Raw genomic sequence first — 25726 nt, 5'->3', positions numbered from 1 at the left:
GGGGCAGCCCGGGTGGCTCAGCGGTTTAGCGCCGCCTTCGGCCCAGGACCTTATCCTGGAGATCTGGGATCGAGTCCCACATCGGGCTCCCTGCGTGGAGCCTGCTTCTCCCTCTGCCTGTGTCTCTGTCTGTCTCTCTCTCCCTCTCTCTCTCTCTGTGTGTCTATGAATAAATAAATAAAATCTTTAAAAAAAAAATAAATAAAAATAAAAAATTTCTTGAAAGGAAACTCTAAGCCCAAATGATTTCTCTGGCAAATTCTGCCAAACATTTAAGGAAAAAGTAACACCAAATATACACACTTTTCCAGATTTTTAGAATAACAGGGTACATTTCCCAAATTGTTCAGTGAGGCCAACCTGAGACTGATACCTAAACATGGCCAGAGCAGTAGTCAAAGGGCAACTTGTGACCGCTGTGTGTGACACATTGCATTGATTATTTCCACTTATCAGCACGATACCCCTTTTAGGCAGGCACAATTCTTCACCTCACTTAATGGACCAGAAAATTGAGGTCTGCAGACAGTAAAGGATTTGCCAAAATCACGTAATGAGTAATTGTTGGAGCAACCCTGGAGTTAGGGTTGACAGATTCCAAAGGTCCCTGGCAGTTCCTTGTACTGTTTCAATTCTAGCCTCCTGCCTTCTCTGACTTCAGGGAAGACAGAAGCTTAGGAAACAGAGCCTCGAAGAAGTCAGGCAACCTGTTCAAGGTCACAGAATAAGTTGGGGACAGAGCAAGAGGCAGGCTGGGACTGTGCCCCAGGCCCCTGCAAAGGACGTGCAGAACTGGCCCACTGCATCCCCTGTTCCTGGGACTCTTTCAAGCCACTGCCAAGTATGCCATACGTGGACCGCCAGAGGGCGTTCCCATCACCACCCTACACCGTGCGCCAACCTCCTGGGCTTAGGAATCTGCCCTGCAGAATTCCTACAGATCTAGACTGGAGTGCCCATAACCCCTGCTCTGCTGTGGGACCGGGTAGAGAAGGAATGCATGAAGCTGGAGGTAGCTGAACTCTGTGGTGAGGACTTTGGCTAAGGCACCTGGGTTCAAATTCTGACTCCTCTACGTACTGGCGTGACTTCAGGTAAGCCCTCCAACCTGTCTCTTGCCAGTCACCCAATCTGGCAAATGAGAATATCAATCATCACTAGTATTCCTATGCCTTGGAGTATATCAGGCACTGTTCTGGGCTCTCTCCACATATTACTGCAGGCATTCTTTACAACAACCTAATAGATTCTAGATATTAGGATTTCTGTTCCTCAGCTCAGGTATAGAGAGCTTATGTAAGGTACCCAACATAACAAAGCTGGGGTCTGGATTTGAACCCAGATCCGTGCTCTTGACTACTGTACTATCCTACATGATAATAATACCCTGTGGGTTCTTGTGAGGATCGAATAGATGAATACTCATAAAACACCAGAGCCAGCACCAGTGAGGACTTGATAAATGCTGACTGCTGTCCTCACTGGGCACTGGACCCTATGCTCAGTGTTTTACACATGGTTATGAAACCAGAGCAGAGCAGGAACTGGCAGGTAGGAAGTCTAGAGGGAAATAAACGGGAAACTTACCGGTGAATTGATGGCTTCCCTGGGCTGATTTCCTGCCTGTCCAGGAGAAGACAGCCCCAGAGAGAGTTAAAGTCCTGCTTAGTCCAGGAAAAGCCCAAAGGCTGAGCATACAGGTGGAACAGGTGGCCTCAGCAATGTGGGCCAGCAAGGCTGCAAGAAAGGGGGTCAAGCAGTTCCCCTGACCTACCACAACTAAAAGGCAGGCTCTGGAACCAGCAAGGGCCATCTCAGGTTAGTCTGCAAAGCTCAAGATTTAGCCCATCCCACCCCCACACTGGCCATCAGTACAGGTTGGCATCCTACTGTGCCATGTTGGAATGCCAACACGTAGGCATAGTAGGATGCCAACATGGCTCATGATTCCTTGGGTAAACAGCCAGCCAGGGCTCAGCAAAGGCCAGCCAAGACTCCCACCTGGTGATTCTAATCACCACAGGTCCCTGGCTTGACCTGACCTGTCCCACACCAGACGGGACTCCAGGCAGCACTGCCTTATCCACAAATTTACAGAAGTTAGAAGGCCCTAAGCAACCCTGCCAGTCCCACCTTCTATGGTTGGTAGAGTTGGGCAAGAGGAACCCAAGCTATGGAGTGATTTCACTCGAGGGTGTTGGTTACTCTTAGAGGACTCCAGCCAGAAGCTCCTTCCAGGATTTGAGGTGAACCCTAAAAGACCAGCAGATCTTTCCTGAATGAGACTCAGATGCATCAATGCTGAACAGGGCCCCCTGGTATGGAGGGAATGGATCTCACTCACCCGAAGGTCTTGAGCCATGGTCTGGCACACAGACCAGCGGTTCAGGGAACATGAAACTAACAAATGAACATCTGACTCAAAAGTACTTAAGAGAAACGTTCATGTAGAAAATTAGTCCCCCATATTAAAGTCCTCATGTTCATGGTTAAAGACAGTCAGGCTAATAATAGCCAGTCCTTGGTAGGTGCCAGTCACTAAGGAGATAAAATAACAACAATTTTAGCTCTGGCTGTCCTGAGTGAGGCCTAACCACACGCTCACTGCTGCGCTAGGCTTACGGATGCATCCAGCCTTAACCATGTGTATATACATGTATATGTATTTTCAGAATTCTTTCAGAATCCATTTTATACACATAACTTTTGACTCTTAAATACTTCCATGTTTATTTTCTAAGAATTTGGGGTATTCTTTTTCAGTAAAGCTCTCAACTTCAGGAAAGTCAGCCATGCTACAACCCTTTCCTCTCATGTACCGTTCATATTCCAGTCTTGTCAACTGTCCCAATAATGCCCTTTATAGCACACATTCCCACAGTTAAGGAGGATGCATTGACGTAGCCATCAGGGATGACTTGCTGGTTTTTCAGGGGTCACCTCAAACCCTGGGGAGAAGCTTCTTGCTGAAGACCTCCCAGAATCACTGCCTCCTCCTCTGAAATCACACCATTACAGATGCCATGCCTCTTTGATCTCCTCTGAGTGGTAACACATTTTTGTCTTTTATGACACTGACACTTTTAAAGAACACAACCCCTGAAGTCATTAAATGGCACATACATATGGGAAAAGACTAATTTGACCCCCACTTCACACCATGTACACAAGCCAGATCTAGATGGACTGCAGATCTAAATGTGATAAATAAAGAAATAAATGCTTCTAAAAAGAAAACATAAGAATATAGGTTTCACAACATCAGGAGAGGCAAAGATTTCTTAAGCAGGATTTAAGCAGCCCTGACTGCAGAATAAACAGAAGGATTGGGCCCCACTGGAACTATGCACTATGTTCACGGAAGATTCCATACAGATAGCAAAAAGTCAGACCACAAACTTAGAGAAGCTTTTTCGCAATATATTTATCTCTCTCCCCGGCACTCCTACCAATCAATAAGAAAACAATAATCTGACAGAAACAGTCACTTCTCCCCAATCTTACTTAAACAGGGTACTTCTCAAAAGACAATACCCTTAGCTAAGAGGTAGAAACTAGATTATCTTTTAACCCAGTAGTTTCCAGCTCTTGTATATTTAACAAAAATGTTTAAGCTTATCTGGCTCTCCCATGTTTTATTCCAAGTAGAAAGTATAAACCAGACCATACCTCCCACAGTTCACCTGGAAATCTCATCATCTACTAGCTCATTTGTTCCACTTTCCACATTCATGTTACCGCAGGTGACAGCGTTGCTAAACTTTCTGACTCCACGGAGTAAGAATGCTCTTCCTCCTTCCCATAGCCTGGACTCTACTTTTCATTAAGCTCTTAACAACAACCTCCAAAAGGGTCACAGGTGTCCACTAACTGTCATTATAAGACCTTTCCAACTCAGCTGCCCCACAACTACTACCTCATTCTCTTTGTTATGCAGCACCTCACCCACTCCCAGGTATCTAAATCTATTCTAGGTACTATAGTCTAATAATAAATTATCTAAAATTTTAATAGCTTATTCTAAGGACAGGAATTCAGGCAAAGCATGGCAGGAGTGGCTTGTCCCTGTCCTCATGATGGCTAAAGGCCTCCGCTGAAGGTTTTTCAGTAAAGGGCAACCACCATAATACCAAAAATAGAATAAATATCTTTTGAACCAATAGGAGAAAATTCAATCTCTTCCAGGCAAATAAATAAGAGACACAAAAAGAAAAAAATAGATAGTAAATGGAATATATGAAATAAAATCGTATGTCAGTGCTGATACTACAATAATTAAAAATAAATGTAAATAGGTGATTTTTGCCAATTGAAAGACAGAGACTCTCATTTTTGGTTCATAAAAATAAATTCAACCAAATGTTATATAAGTGAGACATTTTTAAAACAAGAAAGCACAGGGGCACCTGGGTGGCTCAGTGGTTGAGCTTCTGCCTTTGGCTCAGGTCATGATCCCAGGGTTCGGGGATCAAGTCCCACATCAGGTTCCCTGCAGGGAGCCAGGTTCTCCATCTGCCTCTCTCTCTCTGTGTTTCTCATGAATAAATAAAATCTTTAAAAAAAAAAAGCACAGCTTGGAAATGAAAGGATGGAATATAACAGACAAGTGTGAACCAAAACAAACTTAGGAAAGCAATCCTCATAGACAAAATAGAATTTAAGGCAAAATGTGTCATGAGAAACAAAGATAAGCAAAAAATAAGCAAGAAAGAGGATATAATTATCAAAACTTCTGCTTTAACAGCCTCAAAGTACATCAGCCAACAACTGACAGAGATAAATGAATGAATAATTGTGATAGGAGATAACATTCCCCACTGAGAAACCAAAAGGTCGAGCAAGTAGAGAATCAGCATAGATGATAAATAAAAAAATAAGCTTGGGCAGCCCTGGTGGCTCAGTGGTTTAGTGCTGTCTTCAGCCCAGGGTGTGATCCTGGAGATCCAGGATTGAGTCCCACATCGGGCTCCCTGCATGGAGCCTGCTTCTCCCTCTGTGTGTGTGTGTCTCTCGTGAATAAATAAAATAAAAATCTTAAAAAAAAGAATAAGCTCAAGTAATTATACATATACACGTATGTATACACATTTATGCATACTGAACAGATACTACCCATTATTTTTTAAGAAAACATCAAGCATTTATAAAGATAAAGCATATATGACGGCAAAACATCATAAATAAGTTCCACATGTTCAATATCATATATGGACATAACTCGTTTTATTGTGCTTCACTTTACATGCTTCACAGATACTGTGTTTTTTTCAAATTGAAGGTTTCTGGCAATCCTGAATCAAGCAAGTCTGTTGGCACCATTTTCCTAACAACATTTTCTCATTTCATGTCTCAGTGTCACATTTTGGTCATTCTCACAATATTTCAAACGTTTTCACTATTATTATATTTTGTAGGGTCATATCTGATCAGTGAGTATGACATGCAGAAAGCTCAGATGATGTTCAGCATTTTTTAGCAATAAAGTACTTTTTAATTAAGGTATATACATTGTTTTAGACATAATGCTGTCGGACACTTAATAGACTGTAGTGAGGTATAAACATAACTTTCGTATACACTGGGAAGCCAAAACCTTTACTTGACTCATCTAATTGTGATATGCACTTTATTGTGGTGGTCTGGGACCAAACCAACCACATCTATTAGGTATGCCTTGTAGGTAATATTTTTTGCCCATAATGAAATAAAAGTAAATAACAAGAGGGGCGCCTGAGTGACTCAGTTGGTTAGGCATCTGCCTTCGGCTCAGGTCATGATCTCGGGGCCCTGGGATCAAGTCCTGCATCGGGCCCTCTGCACAGGGTAGGGGGTCTGCTTCTCCCTCTCCTCTGCCTCTTCCCCATTCTCTCTCTCTCTCTCTCTCAAATAAATAAATAATCCTTTTTTTTAAAAGTAAATGACAAAAGAGTAGCCTAAGGTTCTAAATACACTAAATGACTTATTGCTAAGTTACCCTGGCGTTAAAAATAAAACCATAAAGAGTATTAAGAAACATACCAGAACATGACAATGATAACAGTCAATATCAAAAACTTGAGGGGCATCAAAAATTAGATGAAGACTTAATTTTAAATACATTTATAGGGAGACTGGAAATGTTAAAAGTAAGAAAGCTAGGTAACCATTTAACTCAAGAAAATAGAAAAAGAACATATTAAAAAACAAGAAATTTGAAAGGATGGTAAAAAAATAAAAATAAATGAAGAAATCCATTTAAAAAATAGATTTTAAAAAAACCAGTAAGGATTAATAAAACTAAAAACTAAAAGCTAACCCTTTGAAAAGATTAATTAACTGGACAGATCTCCCTAATAAGACTCACCAAGGGGAAAAAAGGAGAGAGAAAATACGTAAATAAAATATAGAAACCAAAAAAAATACTGTTATGGCAGAGATTTAAAAATAATAAATTTCTAGTTATAAATTCCAAAATCGGCTCAATAAATAAAAAAACTTCAAAAGATTGATAAGGACTGATAAAACTGAAGTGCCCCCAAAACTCTACACCAGCTCTGGATGGAACTTCTCTTTATTCCTGGAAACAGCGCCCCTCATCCCTGGAAGGAAGTAATAATGTCATCAACCAGCAGAGGGCACAGGACCCTGGGCATTCACGCGAGGCCATATTCTGCATGCTGTGATCAGGCCTGTGATGAGCCATCCTGCCCGGAGTCCTTTGGGAGACTGATATGAACAAGGAGAAAAAGTGAGTTTCTCTCCTTCTGATATCACATAACCAGTCAGAACCAAATAACCTGGAGCTGCAGTGGCCACCTTTGTCTCCACCTATATGGCTAAAGCAGGAAAGCCGAATAAAGAGCTTAAAAAGAAGTTTTTTTAAAAAGAGAGCGACATGGCACCCAACTTGGAACCCTGGATCCAGCCAAGCCTGAAGCCCTCCCCACCCTTCAGAAATCTCCTCCATGAGACCCAATATATATTCTTTTTCGCTTTAAAAAAGTTTGTTGTCTGCCACTTCCAATCAAGACAACTAATAAAAATGCAGAAAGAGGGAAGGTGCTAGACTTTCGAGTAGAACGGTCTTGGATTTGAATCTCAAGGGAAGCTCTCACTTGAGCTCCGTGTGCCTCAGTTTTCTTATCTACACAGAAGTGATAATAACAGTATCTACTTTGTAATGTCGTTGGAAGATTAGATGAGATAATCCGTGGGAAGCACTTGGTTGCTTTTCTTCCGTGTCTCTTTCCTACCAGAAGGAGGTCCCACTGGAGGCAGGACCTCGCTAGACTCATCCCCAGCCCACGCTTAGCACTGGGTTCTTCACAGGTGTCTGTGCCACTGGGCCAGTTAAGGGCACCTGTGGCTTCCGTGCCAACTGCCGCCAGGCAACCACAAACAGTGACGCAACTTCAGGCTCATTTTGATATTAAAAATACAACTTCAGGGAACTGAACGCAGAGGAAAGTTAACTTGCAGCATTGCTGTGTTTGCTCAAATGTCCTGGAAAAGACTCCCATTGGTTAATGTCTGGGGGGAGGGGACCACCAAATGGTGAAGGCCACTGGCCCCCCTCTAACCATTAACCAGCAGGGAAGCCGGCAAACAAGATTTAGCGGTGGTGCCCCGCAGGCCTACTGTACACATACTAGGACCCAGGACAGCCGGGCGAGCCAGCGGTTGCAGCCTGAGCCCTCTGCAGACCGTGAGTAGCACCTGGACACTGTCCATCCCTCCTGCTGCTGCCCGGCTGCCAGAATGAAGCCATGTACCTCTTGCTCATTTCATTTTGTTAATGGGCACTGAGCAGTAGGGCAGCCAGCAGTGACCTGAGGCCGGGTGTATGAGCAGTGACATGCAGAGGGTCTCACAGTCCGCGGGTCACCCCTGGGGGTTTGATTCTCCCCGGCCTGCAGCCTTGCAGGGGTTGGCACTGAGCTAAGAGCCATTCCCATCCGTTGCTCCACTGATGCTCCAAAGCCCAGCCAAGTAACACAAGCGAGACTGACAGCTGGGCGGGATGGCCGCAGGGCAGCACCCCTGCTGGGGGGTGCAGGCAGGGACAGTGTGCCCACTGGCACAGTGGACTGTGCGTGCCTCAGCCTCGCACACGCCTGCTCCTCACTGGTCCACCTGGGGCGAGGATACTGCAGATGGAACAGGATGCCTTGCATCACACCACATGTCCTGAGGCTTAAGTGCAGAAGGCCCAAGACTCTACCCGGCCCCTAGGGGTGTTCGTGAAAATAAAGAACACAGGGGATCCCTGGGTGGCTCAGCGGGTGAGTGCCTGCCTTCAGCCCAGGGCATGATCCTGGAGTCCCGGGATCGAGTCCCACATCGGGCTCCCTGCATGGAGCCTGCTTCTCCCTCTGTCTGTGTCTCTAACCTCTCTCTCTGTGTCTCTCATGAATAAATGTATAGAATCTTTAAAAAAGAAAAGAAAAGAAAGAACCCAGTGGACATTTACTTGGAGCCTCATTTCAAAAATGAGAGACAAGAGGACATAAGTGAAACTCATGAAGAATATCAGTATTTTGCATTGTAATTTTGCTGGGTACTTTGTGGAGATCTGCTTGACTCTTGTTGCTTTGCTTTCTCTAGAGAACGGTAGAACAGCATGGCACAGGCCCTGAGGCCAGGCTGCAGGGCTTAGAATCTCAGCTCTCAACAGGTTACCCTCTACCTCCCTGGGCCCCAGTCTTCTCATCTGTAAAGTGGGCCCAGGATGACCCGCTGAGCGAGGCCACATAGGAAAGTACTCATAACCACCGTGCCTGATGTTCATGACAATCTCGGGAGCTGGATGGAGTTTTCATCCTTACCTTGGGGGGTTGACACAAAAGGGGATGAGGCACGAAATCCCAGAGACAGCAGGAAGAGGAGGGGAAAGCAGAACTCGTAATGGGGCAATTGCACCCGGCTTGGGGCTGCACGCTGGACCAGGTCCTTGCCCAAAAGGGCTCCAGACAGCTGTGAAGGGGACAGGGCTAGCAGAAATCTCACTGCAGTGTGACGGGGGGAAGAGGGACCGCCACAGGGAAGCACAGAGAGCAGGGCTGTTGGAGGAGAGCTGGGACCTGTGTCTCCAAGGACACAAGGCAGTGAGCAGGGCAAGACAGGGAAGGGATGGCCCTACAGAGTGGAGTCACAGGGACAGGATGGGGGCATGTCCATCTTTGTCCCTAGCTCCCGGGTCAGAGCCAAGCTCCATAAGCAAGGAACTGAGATGACCTGCCCTGCCCTGACCTTGGCAGTGGGATGATAATCTGGTGTGTGCTGGAAGAAACCTCAACACACCTGGCAGTGCTGTGCCTCAGCCCTCAAGGGGCCAAATTAGAGGCTGAGGTGGGGCTGTCACCAGGCATGGAGTCATGCAGACCCCATAGGCCACATTAGTGAGGACCAACCCCTCCTGGAGTTAGTGTTTAATGGGTAGACTTCTGGTTGAGATGATGAAGTTCTGGAGATGGATGGTGGTGGTGGCTTCATGTCAATGGGAATGTACTTAATGCCACTGACTATACACTTAAAAATGATTAAAATGATCAATCTTTTGGACTTGAGTTTTACATATTCTGGATGTTAATCCGTTATCAGATATGGACTTTGCAAATATTGTCTCCCATTTTGTGGGTTGCCGCTCTGTTGATAGTGTCCTTTAGTGAACAAGAGTTTTTAATTTTAAAGAGTCCGATGTGTCTAATTTTCCTTTTGTTGCTCATAACTTTAGTGTTGTGTTCCAAGAAATCATCACTAAATCTACTGTCATAAAGCTTTCCCTCTATGTTTTCTTCTGAGTTTTATTTCGTCCTTACATTTAGGTCTTTGATCCACTTTGGGTTCATTTTTGCATGTGATGTAAGGTAAAGGTCTAGCTTCATTCTTGTGCATGTGGATAATCCAGTTTCCCATCATTTGTTGAAAAGACTATTTTTTTTCTCCCACTGAATAGTCTTAGCACCATCGTCAAAAATCATTTGACCATATATACAAGGGTTTATTTCTGGGATCTCCATTCTATTCCATTGGTTCCCATATCTGCCTTCACGCCAGTACCACCCTGTTTTGGTTATTGTAGTTTTATATTGAATTTAAAAATCAGGAAGTGTGAGATCTCCAACTCTATTCTTCTTTCTCGAGACTATTTTGGAAATTCAGGGTCCCTTGAGATTCTGTATGAGTTCTAGAGTGGATTTTCCTATTTCTGCAAAATGCTTCATTGGGATTTCGACTGCATCGAATTAGTAGATTTCTTAGGGTGACACTGACATCTTAAGTATTCCAATGCATGAACACAGCATGCCTGTCCATGTATTAATCTCTTAATTTCTTTCAGCAATGTTTTGTAGTTTTTAGAGCACAAGCCTTGTACCTGCTAAGTTAACTCCTAAGTATTTTATTCTTTTCGGTGCTATTGTAAATGGAATTGCTTTGTAAATTTCCTTTTACAGTTTGTTCAATTGTTGGTATATGAAAACAGAACTGATTTGTATGTGTGTGCTGATTTTGTAGCCCGCTACTTTTCTGAATTCATTTCTTAGCTCTTGCATGGTTTTTGTGGAAACTTTAGGGTTTTCTACATGTTGCTGTGATGCTGATCAGGTTGCCTATGAGCAGAGATCATTTTATTCCTTCCTGTCCAGTTTGGATGCCTTTTATTTCTTTTTTCTGCCTACTCTCTCTGGCTAGAACTTCCAGTGCTGTGTTAAGCAAGAGGCAAAAGTAAGCATCCTGCCCTGTTCTGAATCTTAGATGAAAGCTTTCAATCTTTCACTGTTACATTAGCTATGGGCTTTTCACATATTATTTTTTATTATATTGAAGTAGTTTCCTTTTACCCTTAGTTTGTTGAGTGTTTTTATCTTGGAAGGATGTGTTGAATTATGCCAAATGCTTTTTCTGCATCAAATGAGATGATCATCTTCTTTTTTTCTTCATCCTGTTAATGTAGTATAGCACATTGGTTGAGTTTTGTATGTAGAACCATCCTTGTATTCCAGAAACAAATCCCATTTGGTCATGTTGTATAATCATCCCTTTAATATGCTGATGAATTCTATTTGATAGTATTTTGTTGAGAATTTTTGCATCAATGTTCATAAGCAATATTCATCTGTACTTTTCTTTGCTTATATGCTCTTTCTCTGATTTTGCTATCAGGGCAATGAACAAGTTAGGAAGTGTTCTCTCCACTTTGATCTTTTTGGAAGGGGGATTCATGTGAATTCTTTAAACATTTGGTGGAGTTCAACAGTGAGGCCATATGGTCCAGGGCTTTCTTTGTTAGTGGATTTTCAATTAATGATTCTTTTTTTTTTTTTTTTACTGTGTATAGATCTATTCAGATTTTCCATTTCTTGTGATTCAGTCTTGGTATGTTTTGTGATTCCAGAATGTTTTTTTCATGTTATCTAGGCTATCCAGTTTGTTGGTATGTAATTTTTTCCATAATACTCTCTTATAATCCTCTTTTTAGAGTTTATTTATTTTTACTTTAGAGATAGAGTTGGGGGGAGGGGCAGAGGAAGAGAAAGAGAGAATCTCAAGCAGACCCCCTGCTGAGCACAGAGCCCGGTGCTGGGCTTGATCCAGGAACCCTGAGATCATGACCTAAGCCAAAATCAAGAGTTGGGCATTTAACTGACTGAGCCACCCAGGTGCCTCCCTTATAATTCTTTTAATTTTTGTAGAATTGTTAGTTTTAGTTCCCATTTTCATTTCTGGTTTTAGTAGTTTGAGACTTTTCTTTTTTTCTTACTCAATTTAGCTAAAAGTTTGTAAATTTTGTTCATCTTTTTGAAGACCATATTATATTGTATATCATCATACTATATTATACTATAATGATTAGGTAGATTTTGGTTTTATTGATATTTCTAGTCTTCCTATTCTCTATTTTATATGTCTCTGCTTTAATCTTTATTGTTTCCTTCTGCTACCCCATTCTCTTTCGGTGACTATTTAATTGGAATATCTTTTTCCATCTTTCCACTTTCATATTTATGTCTTTGGATCTAGAATGTGTCTTCTATAGTCAGTACATAGTTGGATCACTTTTTAAATCCATTCTGCTGGGGATCCCTGGGTGGCTCGGCAGTTTCGCGCCTGCCTTTGGCCCAGGGTGCGATCCTGGAGTTCCAGGATCGAGTCTCTTGTCAGGCTCCCGGCATGGAGCCTGCTTCTCCCTCTGTCTGTGTCTCTGCTTCTCTATCTCTCTCTCTCTATGTCTATCAAAAATAAATACAAATAAATCTTTAAAAATAAATAAATAAATAAATAAATAAATAAATAAATAAATAAATAAATAAAAAATAAATCCATTCTGCTGATCTCTGTCTTTTGATTGGGGAATTTTATTCATTTACATTTAGTAATTATTAATTTACATTTAGTAATTGCTGATAAAGAAGAGCTTCTACCATTTCCTATTTGTTCTCTTACATATTTTTTGTCCCTCATTTCCTGCATTACTATCTTCTTTTAGGTTTAGTCTATTTTTTTTTTTTTGTAGTGAAACATCTTAATTCCCTTCTCACTTCCTTTTATGAACACTCTATACCTATTTTCTTTCTGGGTATCACAGAAATTATATTTAACATCCTAAAGCTATAACACTTTAATTTGAATTTATGCCAGCTTAACTTCAATAGCACACAAAAGCCCCTCTCCTATGTAGCTCCATCCACATACACTTCCTTTTAGTTATTTAAGTCACAAATTGCATCTTTATTCATTGTGTATCCAAAAACATAGACTAATAATTGCTTTTCATGGATTAGTCTTTTAAATATATCAAAAATTAAAAGTGGAGTTACCAGGCAAAATTACAATAATATGACTTTTTCTAATTGTTCATGTGTTTACCTTTACCAGGGATTTTTATTTCTTCCTATAGACTGTATTTACTCTCTAGTGTCCTTTTCATTTCAGCCAGAAGGACTCCCTTTAGCATCTCTTGTAGGGTGAGTTTAGTGGTAATGAACTCCCGCAGCTTTTGTTTATATGGAAATGTCTAGATTTCTCCCTCATTTTTTAAGGATGGTTTTGCCTGATCCAGGATTCTTGGTTGACAGGTTTCTTTTTTCTTTCAGTCCTTTGAATATTTCAATTTGTTGCATATATAACCTTTCTGGGTCTCCATTTCTGCCTACCTCAATTCATAATAATAATACCTACTTTATTAGCCTATTGATGAGGATTAGATGAGAAAATATAGGCAAAACACATAAGTCGGTGTTGGGCATCTGGGAGGTACCTGATAAATCATAGCAGTATAATAATACTTTCAGATGAGGAATTTGAGGTCCAGGGTCCTGACCTGTCCCAGGTCACATAGCCAATGTGGAGGAAGGAACTGAGACTTGAATAAGATCCTCCATAGGGTCTTTTGCCTACCATTTCACCATGCCCCCACTGCCTCAGAGGCCCTACATTACCTAATGAGCATTCCTGATTTTCCAGGGCCTGATCATCCTGGACAATGCTGCTTGCTCTGTGCACCTATTTCCTCTGGCTGTCTACCAGTGACCTCTTGACTGTCCAGGCGAAGGACCCAGACACTGACGTGAGCACAAGTAGCTCTCACCGGGACTTGGCTCCAAAGAATGTTGACTTTGCCTTTAACCTGTATAGGCATCTAGTGGCTTCATCTCCTGACAAGAATGTTTTTATCTCCCCTGTGAGCATCTCCATGGCCTTAGCTATGCTGTCTCTGGGTGCCTGTGGCTATACCCGGGTCCAGCTTCTCCAGGGCTTGGGCTTCAACCTCACCAAGATGTCTGAAGCTGAGATCCACCAGGGCTTTCGGCACCTCCGCCACCTCCTCGAGAAGTCAGACACCATGTTGGAAATGACTATGGGTAATGCCTTGTTCCTTGACCGCAGCCTGGAGCTCCTGGAGCCATTCTCTGCAGACACCAAGCACTACTATGATTTGGAGGCCTGGGCTACAGATTTCCAGGATGGGACTGGAGCCAGCAGACAAATCAATGAGTACATCAAAAATAAGACACAAGGGAAAATTGTAGACTTGTTATCGAAGCTGGATAGTTCAGCCATGGTCATCCTGGTCAACTACATCTTCTTCAAAGGTACCCTTCTACCCATCTCATTGCCAAGAATAATAAGAGTCATCAAAACCCAGGGTGCATTCTTGGGCAAAGCCTTTGATTTTACAAAGCATGTTTTCATCTGTGAATCTCCATCTTTACCATAATCCTATTTGGAAGGTAGACTATATCCTCTTACATGTGATCAAAGTGACACCCAAAAGAATTGACCAACTTGCCCAAGCTCATGTAGGTTCATTTGAAGCTCAACTATGTAATCATGAATAGACTGACTGCCTCATGGTCTACAAATATTGGCTGAGTTCTGGCTGTGAGTCAGTCAGGGGCTGGAAGCCCAGCATAGAAGCAGACAGACACAGCCCACCCAGACAGACACAGCTCCTGCCCCCCCCCAGGAACTCCCCTAGATTGCCCCTATGCCACACACTTCCCCAGCGCTCACAACCAGCTCTGACCAAGTTCCAAACTCCAGCCCTTCCTCACCAATTTGGAGTAGGGTTTTCCAAAGTTCTTGTTCATAGAATTACCATTTCAACTTGTTAAAATTAAAGATTCCAGAGCCCATGCCATAACTACTAAGGCAAAGCTCCTGCAAGCAAGTCCTAGAATTTGTATTTTTAACAAGGCCCCTCCCCCAATCATTTTTATGATCAGACAATTTGGGGATACATTGTCCTTGAGAAGAAAATCTACACCCCTTAGTCTATAGCACTGGTTCTCAACCCAGGGTGATAGTCCCCCCCTTCTAGCCTCAGAGACGCTTGGCAATGTCTACAGATACTTGACGTTGTCACGATTGAGGGTGAGGTGGGGTGTGTTCCTGACACCTAGTAAGTAGAGGCCAGGGAGGCTGCCAAACCTCCTAGTGAGCTGGACAGCACCCCACAATGATATCTGCTCCAGAATGGCTATCATCCCAAGGCTGAGAAACCCTGGCCTAGAGTCATCTGCTTCTCTGTCCTCTCCAGCCTCGTGTCTCAACACTTTCTCTCCTCCAGTTCCCAACACACAGTGCGCGTGCGCACACACACACACACACACACACACGCATAGTGTGGAACCACACCAAATTTCTTCCAGGTCCTTGAGCATAACTGTCCTCATGGAAGCCTGAGTTAGTTCCCTATGGTTGCTGTAACAAATTACTGCAAACATGGTGGCTTATCTTACAATTACAGAGGTTAGAAATCCAAAAATGGGTCACGTTGGGATAAAGTTAAAGTGTTGGCAGGGTGTGTTCCTTCTGGAGGCTCTAAGGGGGAACCTGTTCCTTGCCTTCCCCAGCTTCTGGAAGCCACCTGTGTTCCTTGACATGTGGCCCCTTTCCTCTTGAAGCCAGTAATCATATCCCCATGACCTCTCCTCTGACCCTGCCCCTCCTCTTTCACTTTTAAGGAGACCCTTATGATGATACTGGGCCCATGTGGATAATCCAGAATAATCTCCTCATCTCCAGATCATTTGATTAGGAACCTCAGTGTCTTATTGCCATGTAACATAACATAGTCAAAGCTTCCACGAATTAGGAAATGGGCATATTCGGAGGGCCATTCTGCTGCCACAAATCCTTTACTCTGTCGCCTGAGCCCTCCCTCAACTAGTCTATTCCTAAAACTTCTTCCCAGTCTTCAAGTCTTGGCCTTAAAGTTACCTCATCCATGAAGCTTCCCTGATTCCCTCAGTCAAATCCTGGGTTCTCATCCATACCCCTTACAGTCTTCCCACACCTCATCTTAACAATCATCTTGTTAGACCTTGTAACCCTGGACCAACGTGGTTTGGTTTCAATTACATAGTCATATTCAAAGAAATGAATGTGAAAGAGGAAAAAAAAATGTAATGACCACATTTAACGTGTATCTCTCAACAGCATTTAAGCTCATCCAGAGCACAGTCTCCAGAAAGAATCTCTACACACCCTCCTTTTCTCCCCAGCTTCCACCACACCAAATTTCTTCCAGGTCCTTAATCATGACTGTCCTCATGGAAGCCTGAATTAGTTCCCTATGGCTGCTGTAACAAATTACTACAAACATGGTGGCTTCTCTTAAAAGAGGCCTCCCATGAGCCAGCAGTGCCCTGCAGCTATTTGTTACCTGTCAGACTTACCATCCTGGTATGCCCCCCTCCTTCCATCCTCCAACCTCTGCACAAGTTTGGGAACCCACCTGGCGGAGGCAGGCATGATGCTGACCTTGGAGGGTGTGAAGCTGACAAAACAAAGGCATCATTTTTTTTCCTTCACCTTCACTAAGACATAATAGACTTATAACACTGCATAAGTTTAAGATGTACAATGTGATGATCTGATATATGCATAATTGCACAATGATTACCAAAATCATTTGGAGTTAACATATGCACCCCCTCCCATAGTTACCTTTGTGTGTGTGTGTGTGTGTGTGTGTGGTGAGAATCCATCAGATGTGCTCTCAGCGACTTTGAGGATATGATACAGTGTTGTTGACTGTAGTTCCCACACCTACGTTAGATCCCCAGAACTAGTTCATCTTATAACCAGAACTTTATAACTTTGACCACTTTACCTATTTCTCCCAACCTCCTGCTCCTGACAAACCATCATTCTACTCTGTTTTTACGAGTTCCAGAGTTCACATTCTACTTATAAGTGAGATCACTCAGTATTTGTCTTTCTCTGCCTGGGTCATTTCACTTACAATAATACCTTCAAGGTTCATCCATATCAACACAAATGGCAGGTTTCCCTTCTTGTTTGTGGCTTAATAATATTCCACTGTGTGTGTGTATGTGTGTGTACTCACACACCATGTTTTCTTTATCCATCATGCATCAGTGGACATTTGGGTTACTTCCACATCTTGAATATTGTTCATAAGGCTGTGATGGACAGAGGAGAACAGATGTCTCTATGAAACAGTGTGTGCATTTCCTTCTGATATGTTCCAATGAGCGGAATTGTTAGATCATATGGAATTTCTATGTTTAATTTTTTTAAGAACCTCCACAGTATTTTCCAAGTACAGTTGGCTGCACCAGTTTACATTCCTACCAACACTGCAGGAGGGTTCCCTTCTCTCCACATCCTCACCAACCCTTGTTATCTCTCTACTTTTTGATACGAGCCATGTGCATAGGTGTGAAGTGATAAATCATTGTGGTTTTGATTTTATTTCCCTGATGACTAGTGATGTTGAGCACCTTTTCATGTACCTGTTGGCCATTTGCATGTCTTATTTGGAAAAAGAAAATGTCTATGCAAGTTCTCAGCCCATTTTTAATTCAATTATTTGGGATTTTTTGCTATTGAGTTACATGAGTTCCTTAACCCTTTATCCAGTAGACAGTCTGCAAATATTTTCTCCCATTCTGTGGGGTGCCTTTCATTTTGTTGATTGTGTCTTTTCCTGTGCAGAAGCTTTTGATTTGATGTAGTCCCTCTTATTTATATCTTCTTTTGTTGCTTTTGGAGTCACATCCAAAAACTCAACACCAAAACCAATGTTGAGGAGCTTCTTTTTCCCTACGTTTGCTTCTAGGAGCTTTGTGGTTTCACACCTTGTGTTTAAGTCTTTAATCCATTTTGAGCTAACATTTGCAAGTCAGGTAAGATATGGTCCAATTTTATTCTTCTGCATGAGTATCCAGTTTTCCTAACACTGTTTATTGAAGAGACTATTTTTTTCCCCATTGAGTAGTCTTGGCTCCCTTGTCAAATATAAGTTGACTGTATGTGCAAGGTTTATCTCTTGGCTTTCAATGCTGCTCCATTGGTTTCTGTGTCTGCTTTCATGTGAGTACCATACCCTTTTGATTACTATAGCTTTATAATGTAGTTTGAAATCAGAAGCATGATGCCTCTAGCTTTGCTCTTTCTCAAAATTGCTTTGAGTACTCAGTTCTTTTATATTTCCATACAAAAGGCAACATTCTTTACCCTTGACCACAGGAGGGTCAAGGAGCCTGGGAATGTGTGCCCAGAAATGTTCCTGGGTGCTTCCACAAATTCCACACGTCATCTCTCCCACAGACTATGTGCTCATGCACAATATCCTTGTCTCTTTCAAGATCCCAGTGCTTTTGCACAATGCATGGGATGGGGAAGGAGCTCCATAGTGTCTTCATAGAGATTCTGGCATAGAGAAGGACAGTAAACCCAGGTACGAAGGGAAGGTACTCCTGAGCCTGAGAGGGGGTTTGTGGACCAAGTGCCAGCACATCATTTGTGGTGTCATTTGGCACAGGGCTTTCCTCTCACAGGTTGCCAGCATTCTCATGACTACACTAGGGCTGAGTTGATAGGAAATGATCGCTCCCAGTAAGAAAATCAGAGAGGCTTTGGACTTCTGGAGGCAGGACCAGCCGCCAACCAGGCTCTGTGCTGCTTTGCTGTACACGGATTTTCTAGGACGCAGAAAAGCTAACTGGCAGGCCTGTCCTTAAGCTGGGGATCCCCTACCATGTTTCCAGCAAGCCAGCAAAGCAAATAGCAATAAGGAGTGACATAGCTATCATCACTCAGCCTCAGACATGTAAAGCATCCCTGGCATGTTCCTTCCTTACTTAGTGAACTATCTTGACTTTTTTTTTTTTTTTTTTTTGGAGAACATGAAAAATACAATTGAAAGATTTTCCACAGGAATCATCCTTGCTGTCTCCAATTTGCCTCCATAAATTCTTAAGCTTCCCTACCATGAGTTCTCCTGGGCGAAGGCGAATTTTCAAGAAGAAATCACTTAAAGGAGAGGTTAGGCCCCATCCTGCATTTTGTTTTGTGCCAAACCAGATATGGTACACTTTCTTCTAGAAAAGGAATACTCAGCATAAAGCAAACAGCAAATTTTTAAGGATGAAAAACTTAACACTGAAAAATACTCTTCTTCTTTTTTTTTTTTTTTTTTTTTTTTTTTTTTTTTTTTGCTGTGAATTGGACAAGTTAGCCAAAACTGACCACCAGCCTTCAGCCTAGGAGATCCCAGACCTCTGGAGGATGGTTTGAGAACCTTCAAATTATGTCACCTGCTATGAGGCAGCCAGACTATGACATCACATCAGTGATCAGGAACGGGGCAGACACAGCTCCTGGGCCTCCAGGTTCTGCATCCACAGCCTTTCCCTCCATTCTCCATCCTCCTGCCTCTCCCTACTGCCTCCCTTAGCGGCCCTTAAGGGGATTGAGGCGGGCTCAGAATAAGAGTTCTGACCCTGGGGTCCCTAAATCCCAGGCAGTGTGATGGAGAAGAGTCTGCCTGGAGCTCTGCACCAGCCCCCTCAACCAGCATCAGTTGGGAAACAGCTGCCAAGGGCTCTGAGGTCAAAACAGCCAAGAGCCCCTGGACACATGGTTCTCACTCACCTCCAGAGTTGAGGTGTTAAACCTGGAGCACCAAAGGCCCTGGTGAGGTCAACTCATGTCTTCAAATATTCAGAGTCCTATCACCAGAGGACTCACAGTTGCTTGGAATAAACCCAGAGGGGCCGAAGAGGCTCAGCAGATGGGCCTCGCAATCAGGCAGGCTTTGGCTCTAAGGAGCAATTTTTCTCCCATTAGAGCTGACCAGTAGCCGAAAGTCTAGTCTGTGAAGGTAGTGAGCTCCCCATCACGAGGCAGACAAAGAGGCTGTGTGATGCCACCCCAGAACACAATAGAGGGATTCAAGCCCAGCTGTGGGGAGGAGGCTGTGACCTTGAAGGCGTCTTCTCACCCTGACTTTGCCTCCAGGAAATGTAGTGTGGCCCCTGGGGCCCCACGGGAGGTCAGGAGCCTCCCTCGGGAGAGGGGACACAACCTATCAGGCAGCTGGGCTTCTGCGGCCAGACGTCAAGGCGTGGGCATGAAATGCGTGGTCTGTTTCTCCAAACCTCTCCCACCCCGACCTTGAATCTGCAGCCCAAGCTCCATTTGGCACCATTTCCGTCCAGGGCCTTCCTGCCCAGGATCCACTCCAGGCAGTTGTGGGCGAAGGGAGAGGCAAAGTCTGGTTTATTGAATCGTACCCCCAAATCTAAGGGCCTGCATTCTCCTTTGTCGCCCTTCTTCCATTTTTAGAGGCTCAGACACAGAATTAATCCTCAATCCATTTCAGAGAATGGAGGACAGAGGTGACTTTAAAGTTCTGGGCATCTCACAACTTTCGAGGAAATCCTAGCCACTCTGGTGGGGACCTCGCAGGGAGCAGCCACCGTGACACCTGCTTAGCACTCTGCCACCACCCAAACCGCATTCTCCTGGGGCTCTCACGGGCCTGTCTCCTGCCACCCACTCCTTCCTCTCCAGGCACCTGGGAACACCCCTTTGACCCGGAAAGCACCAGGGAGGAGGACTTCTACGTGAACGAGACCACCGTGGTGAGAGTGCCCACGATGTTCCAGTCGAGCACCATCAAGCACCTTAACGACCAGGTGCTCCCCTGCCAGCTGGTCCAGCTGGAGTATATGGGCAACGGGACCGTCTTCTTCATCCTCCCAGAGGAGGGGAAGATGGACACAGTCATCGCCGCGCTGAGCAGGGACACCATTCAGAGGTGGTCTGAGTCCTTTACCAGGAGGTAAGTCCTTCTCCTTGTCCCCGCCGACTCACCCTGCAGGGCTCATATGTTTTCTTCTGAGGGTCCCCAAGGGCAGAAGCTCTCTGACCAAGAGGTCACCTCGGTTTACCCGCCTGTCCATTGTCACTGAGATGCTTTGGGGCATCCACAAGGGGAGGTCCCCCTTTCCTGGAAGGCTAAGAGACCCCTCTGCGTTATCACATTTTTGCATCATTGGCTTAAATTAAGTTCCCCAACCCCCCAGCCCCTCGCTTATCTGTTTTTTTATTATCTTGCTTACCTGGATGGGTAGGACTCCCGGCAGAGGCCAAAATCTAACGAAATGGCAGTCACGTCCATGACGGAAAGAGCACAAAGCCTATGAATGATTCTCAAGTCACTCAGGGGGTAGCCCTTCTTCAATCTGTCAATCCATCAGTAAATACGTAAGAAAGGAAAGGCATAAGTAGGTAATAAATGAGTAAAAGAAAGGGAGCGAGGAGTGTAAATGCAGAGGGGCTGGTGGTCGGGAGGAGAACCAGCCCGTGAATGCCCAACCTCAAGCCCACACCAAGGGCAGGTTCCGAGCACACACGCAGGGAGTCCTGGCATGAATGATGAATGAATGAGTGATTGAACCCATTGCCCCCAGGCACCCCTGAGCCAGACAGCGATTGAAATTATGGTAGAGCATGTGCACAGCCCCAGCCCACTCCTTGGAGGAGGGGCCAGGTGTTCGTGAACGTGATCCTCACTCTTGTGAGATTGCTTGTGCCCAAGCAATCAGAGCAGTGCCATCAGGGTGGGACCTGGTGGTGGCTGTGGTGGTGGAGACCCAAAGGGCGGAGAGGACACAGGAGGAGAAGCGGGCATCTGGATGTGCAGTGGCTCAGGAAGGCCTCCCGAGCGGACTATATTTCACTCCAGAGCAGAAAACCAGATTCTGGTGGAGCTGATGGTGTGCAGTGACGTCAGCTGTGTCAGAGCAGGAGAGGAAGTGTGATGCGGGAGGAAGGTGGGGAGGCCTAGCCACGAGCGCCCACGGAGGAGGAGAGGGCACAAACCAAACACGGGAGGCTGCACCCAGAGCACCAGCAGGGCCGGGCAGCAGCTGCCAAGAACGAGGCAAATTCTACTTGAATGCAATTCGTCATCCAAGAGTTTTGCAGGCAAAAAAAATCTAGAAAGAAGCTCTTCTACTTTAATTCACATGCAGGTTTTGTGTTTTACGGTTTCCAGTTATTTTTATTTTGAGTGGCAGCCTCAGATTGCTGCTCAGCTGGAGCTTCTGGAGAGGTTGGTCCAATTCCATGAGTAGAGGCCGAGGCGCCTGCGAGTTGGACCTCACCCCTGCAGGGAGGAGCCAGGAGTTGGACTTCACCCCTGCAGGGTCGAGCTGAGCGGTCAGCTCCGTGTTTCCTAGAAACTGGCCGCAGCCACGTGGGGACCCAGCGGTGTCGTTAGAGTCCTGGAGCCACCGCACCTAACCTTGAGCATGGGGGTGGGGGTCGGGTGGGGAGGCGTGCACGTGGGCCTAGTTTAGGCCACGTGAGGGATCCCTGGCTGGCTCCTCACCACTGCAACTGCCCCGTCCCCCCTACACCCCTGCCCTTCCAAGGGAGCCTGTGATTCCAGAACAGTGCTGCCAGGGGGGTAATTATGTGCCTCTCGGGCTCCTATTCTGTTGTAAATGACAAGGATCATCTTTTCTTTTTACACCAAAAATGATATTTTCACTAAAACACTTTAGCTTAAAAAACATCAATAACACATGCCATTTTCATCTAGATTTAAAAAATAATCCATCCAAGGCAGATTCTTGTACCTTTAGGCGTCATATATGATTGGAGATGAATACTCTATCCAAATGACGCTCTCCTAGCCCCAGAAGGCAGACCCTGTGCTCCTCACCTCCGGTCTGTCACCCCTCCTCCCGCCTCACCCCTCCTGGGATCACCTCCTTCCTCCCCGCCCTGAAGTGTCATCCCTCAGGGTCCAGCTAGCTCACCTCCTATGGAAGTCTCCTTGCCCTCACACAGAGCTGGTGGGCGCCCTCCCTCCCTACTCCCTCCCTCCTCCCCCTCCCTCCCTCATTCTCTCTGTCTCCTTCCTCCTTCCCTCTCCCTCCTCCCTCCCTCCCTCCCTCTACCTTTTCCCACAAGGCAATGGAGCTTTGAAGCAAAGGGTCTGTGGCCTCTTCACAATTCTGCTGCTTCCCAGTGGTGTGACTTTGGGGGAATCCCTCAGCTCCTCTTGAGTTCTCTCTGTCTGGACATTGAGGATACTGGTCCCAACTTCCCAGGGCTGAGTGTGCATGTGTGCATTAGACTGTGATACAGAAGCTAAAGGAACCCAGCTGGTGTTTGGTATCGGCCAGGATCCCCAACTGCCATTTGCTCTTCTCCATCTAGAGGAGAAGTGCCCTTGTTTTTTTTTTGTTTTGTTTTGTTTTGTTTTGTTTTTTGAGAAGTGCCCTTGTTGCCCTGCGTTGCCTTGCTGTGTAAATGAGGATGAGCACAGAGAGGGACAAAACTTGGTTAAAGCCACACAGCATTCGTGGCAAGGCTGGGGCCAGGACCCTGTTCCCAGCGGGAGTTCCCTCCACTCCTCTGCTTCTGCCCGGGGGGTGCCTGGGGTACCCCAGGGGTTTCTGTAGGATTGCTTTTCTTCAATGTCCAGTGGTCCAGCTAGACCACAGTGGAATCTGCTCAATGAAAGAGGCCCCGAGAGGAAGCTGCCTGAGTGATGTAGAGAGAGGTAAATCCTGCCTCTCGTTCTGTCCTTTCCCCTTTTCCCCAAAGATCATGGTGTCTGGCTGTGAGGCAGGGTCTGGAGGGATCACAGAGGTAACAGAAGTTGGCTGGCTAGGCCCAGACCCAGGAAAATCTAACCCTGTCTGCTTACCCCCGAGCAGCCAGGTAAACCTGTACATCCCAAAGGTGTCCCTCTCTGGAGCCTACGACCTCAGGGCCATCCTGAGGGACATGGGCATTGCAGACTTGCTGGACAATGGGGCAGATTTCTCCGGCATGACCCGAGAGGCCCAGCCGAAGTTGTCAAAGGTAAGTGTCCATCCGTAGAGCCCATCCTTTCCCCTCTCATCTCCCCCGCCCTTATTATGCATAATAATAAGCAACATGGAGCTCACTCATGAATAGGTCTCTAAGCCCATTTACCCATTGTGTCAGGTCATACAGAGCGTGCAGCGTGGAAAACAGAGTGGTCATGGCAGGACCGTGTGTGGCCCCCACCAGAAAGGATCCAGGAACATGGGAAATGTCAGAATGAAGTCATATCACACCGTCTACCCACTACATTCTTTACCTTCAGTCTTTAGCTTCATGCTCTGTCGGTCACTCAGTCACTCAGCAAACGTTTATTGACACCCACTCTGCACCCCACACTGCGAGGCACTGGGTATTCCTCCAATACTGAGACATGGCCCTGCCCTCGCGGGTTCTCATGGTCATGTGGGTGACAAAACAAGAGAGGGGACAGGAGAAAGCCATCGTGGCAGCAGCCCTTCCCGTGAGCGCACAGACATGGACCATCGCGGTGCACACAGTACATGCTCAATAAAACACATGGTATGCGAAGGATTGAGGCAAACAGCCGCCTCCTCATAGGGGGAGCATAACTTCTTCAAGGAGGAGCCTCTGGCTTGGCAAAGGTAGACCACTCGCCCCGGCCACACAGGTAGTAAGTGACACCCTGACGTTCAGCTTAGGGTCTATTTGACTCAAAGCCTCATTTCCCAAGACAAACTGCAGGGCTCCCCATCCCAGCTCGGCTTCTTCCTGCACCTGCTTATGGAGCTTCTTAGAGCCTGTGGCTCCTCACTGTACAGTCAAGGAGGGTGCCCCCCCCCATAGGACGGTGATAATCAGCCAGTTCTGATCCACGGAAGGCCTTTGACGCAAGCTCCTCCAGGGTTTGCAGAGCTGGTCTCAGAACTGCTCCTAATTGTGGTCACAGCGAGAGGCTGCTCCACAGCCCCACTCGGTTCTGAGCAGGTGCGGGCGCTCTGCCTAAAGGGGTCCCTCCCATTTGGCTAGCAGGGTGCAAAAGGAGCCAAGCTCACCCTCCCCCCGGGACCCAGTTAGGAGTGCCTGGTGTGGATGCTGACGTCCAGTTAGCACCCTGAGACCCCCGGTCTCCCCGTGGTGGGCCCCGTCCGCCCACTTCCTAGGTGTGACCTGGTTCTGGAGGTGGACAGGCCTTGGCCCTAGTCCCAGGGCTGCCACTTAGACATGGAGCCAGCAAGTGACCCTCCCTGAGCTTCGGCTCTGCCCCCCATGAAGGCGAGGGTGGGAGGGTGGCAAGGTCCCACACGCAGCAGGTGCTCAGCCCTCACCTCCGACCTCACCTTCGGCCTCCACCAGGTGGTCCATAAGGCTGTGCTGCAACTCCACGAGAAGGGCTTGGAGGCAGCTGGCCCCGCCGGGGTCATGCCAAACGTGAAGTCTGAGCCTCTCGCCTTCCACTTCAACCGGCCCTTCATTGTCATGATCTTCGACCACTTCACATGGAGCAGCCTTTTCCTGGGAAAGGTTGTGAATCCGACCTAAGGGTGCACCCCCCACCCCGGGAAGCCGCAGCCCCAGCCGAGCCTGTGCACCAGGGACCCCACAGAAATGCTCTGAGGAGCAGCAGTGCCCCCCCCCCCCGCACCGTCTTCTCCAGGTTCTTCTGTCCAAATAAATAACCATCACTGCAACCGCTGGCAGGTGCGGATGGAGTGGGGCAGTTGGCAAACTCGGAATGATAGAAATGCGATATCGCAAGGGGATAGAATTTCCTGGTCTTGATCCTTGTGCTGTGGGTGTGTAATGTGTGGAAGCCGGGTGAAGGGTGTAACAGAAACACAATTGCTTTTGTAAATTTTTGCGAAGTCTGAGATTATTCTTTAATATTTTAATTAATTAAATCTTTTAATTAAAATTAATCTTTTAATTTAAAAGGAGAAATCACGCAAGGCCCAACAGAAAGACATCTCTGATGTGCTGGGGGAGAATGATGTAACATCTTCAAAAAAGAAAAAGAAGGAAACAAAGCAATCCTTCAAACACAAAGGCAAAAAAACGTGTTTTTTTTTTCCAGACAAACCAAAGCTGAGAAAGTTTGTCACCATCCTACTATAAGAAAAATTTTAAGTAGCTCTTCAGGCTG

The 25726-nt window shown here is 45.6% G+C and overlaps 1 protein-coding gene across 2 annotated transcripts; it reads left to right on the top strand.

The window, feature by feature from the left end:
- Window positions 1-882: 882 nt before the first annotated feature.
- On the top strand, window positions 883-25498 carry LOC144321083 (corticosteroid-binding globulin-like). Of its 2 annotated transcripts, none has more exons than XM_077910448.1 (5): window positions 883-1094; window positions 13444-14072; window positions 20308-20578; window positions 23472-23619; window positions 24940-25498. In XM_077910448.1, the coding sequence occupies exons 2-5, from the start codon at window positions 13463-13465 to the stop codon at window positions 25123-25125; spliced, it is 1215 nt and encodes a 404-aa protein (XP_077766574.1). In that variant the 5' UTR covers window positions 883-1094; window positions 13444-13462; the 3' UTR covers window positions 25126-25498. The 2 variants fall into 2 exon arrangements, with proteins under 2 accessions (XP_077766574.1, XP_077766575.1); XM_077910449.1 differs by lacking the exon at window positions 883-1094 and adding an exon at window positions 7567-7684.
- The last annotated feature ends 228 nt before the right edge of the window (window positions 25499-25726 follow it).

The sequence above is a fragment of the Canis aureus genome, chromosome 9 (assembly GCF_053574225.1).
Source record: "Canis aureus isolate CA01 chromosome 9, VMU_Caureus_v.1.0, whole genome shotgun sequence".
NCBI lineage: Eukaryota > Metazoa > Chordata > Mammalia > Carnivora > Canidae > Canis > Canis aureus.
The sequence above is the reverse complement of the archived record's forward strand: the minus strand, read 5'-3'. Positions and strand labels throughout refer to the sequence as shown.

Bases quoted from the DNA above. Each gene is read 5' to 3' on its own strand.
- LOC144321083 (XM_077910448.1), top strand. From the start codon at position 13,463: ATGCTGCTTGCTCTGTGCACCTATTTCCTCTGGCTGTCTACCAGTGAC. The intron at 14,073-20,307 runs GTACCCTTCTAC...CTTCCTCTCCAG, and splicing joins CAACTACATCTTCTTCAAAG to GCACCTGGGAACACCCCTTT. The intron at 20,579-23,471 runs GTAAGTCCTTCT...ACCCCCGAGCAG, and splicing joins TCTGAGTCCTTTACCAGGAG to CCAGGTAAACCTGTACATCC.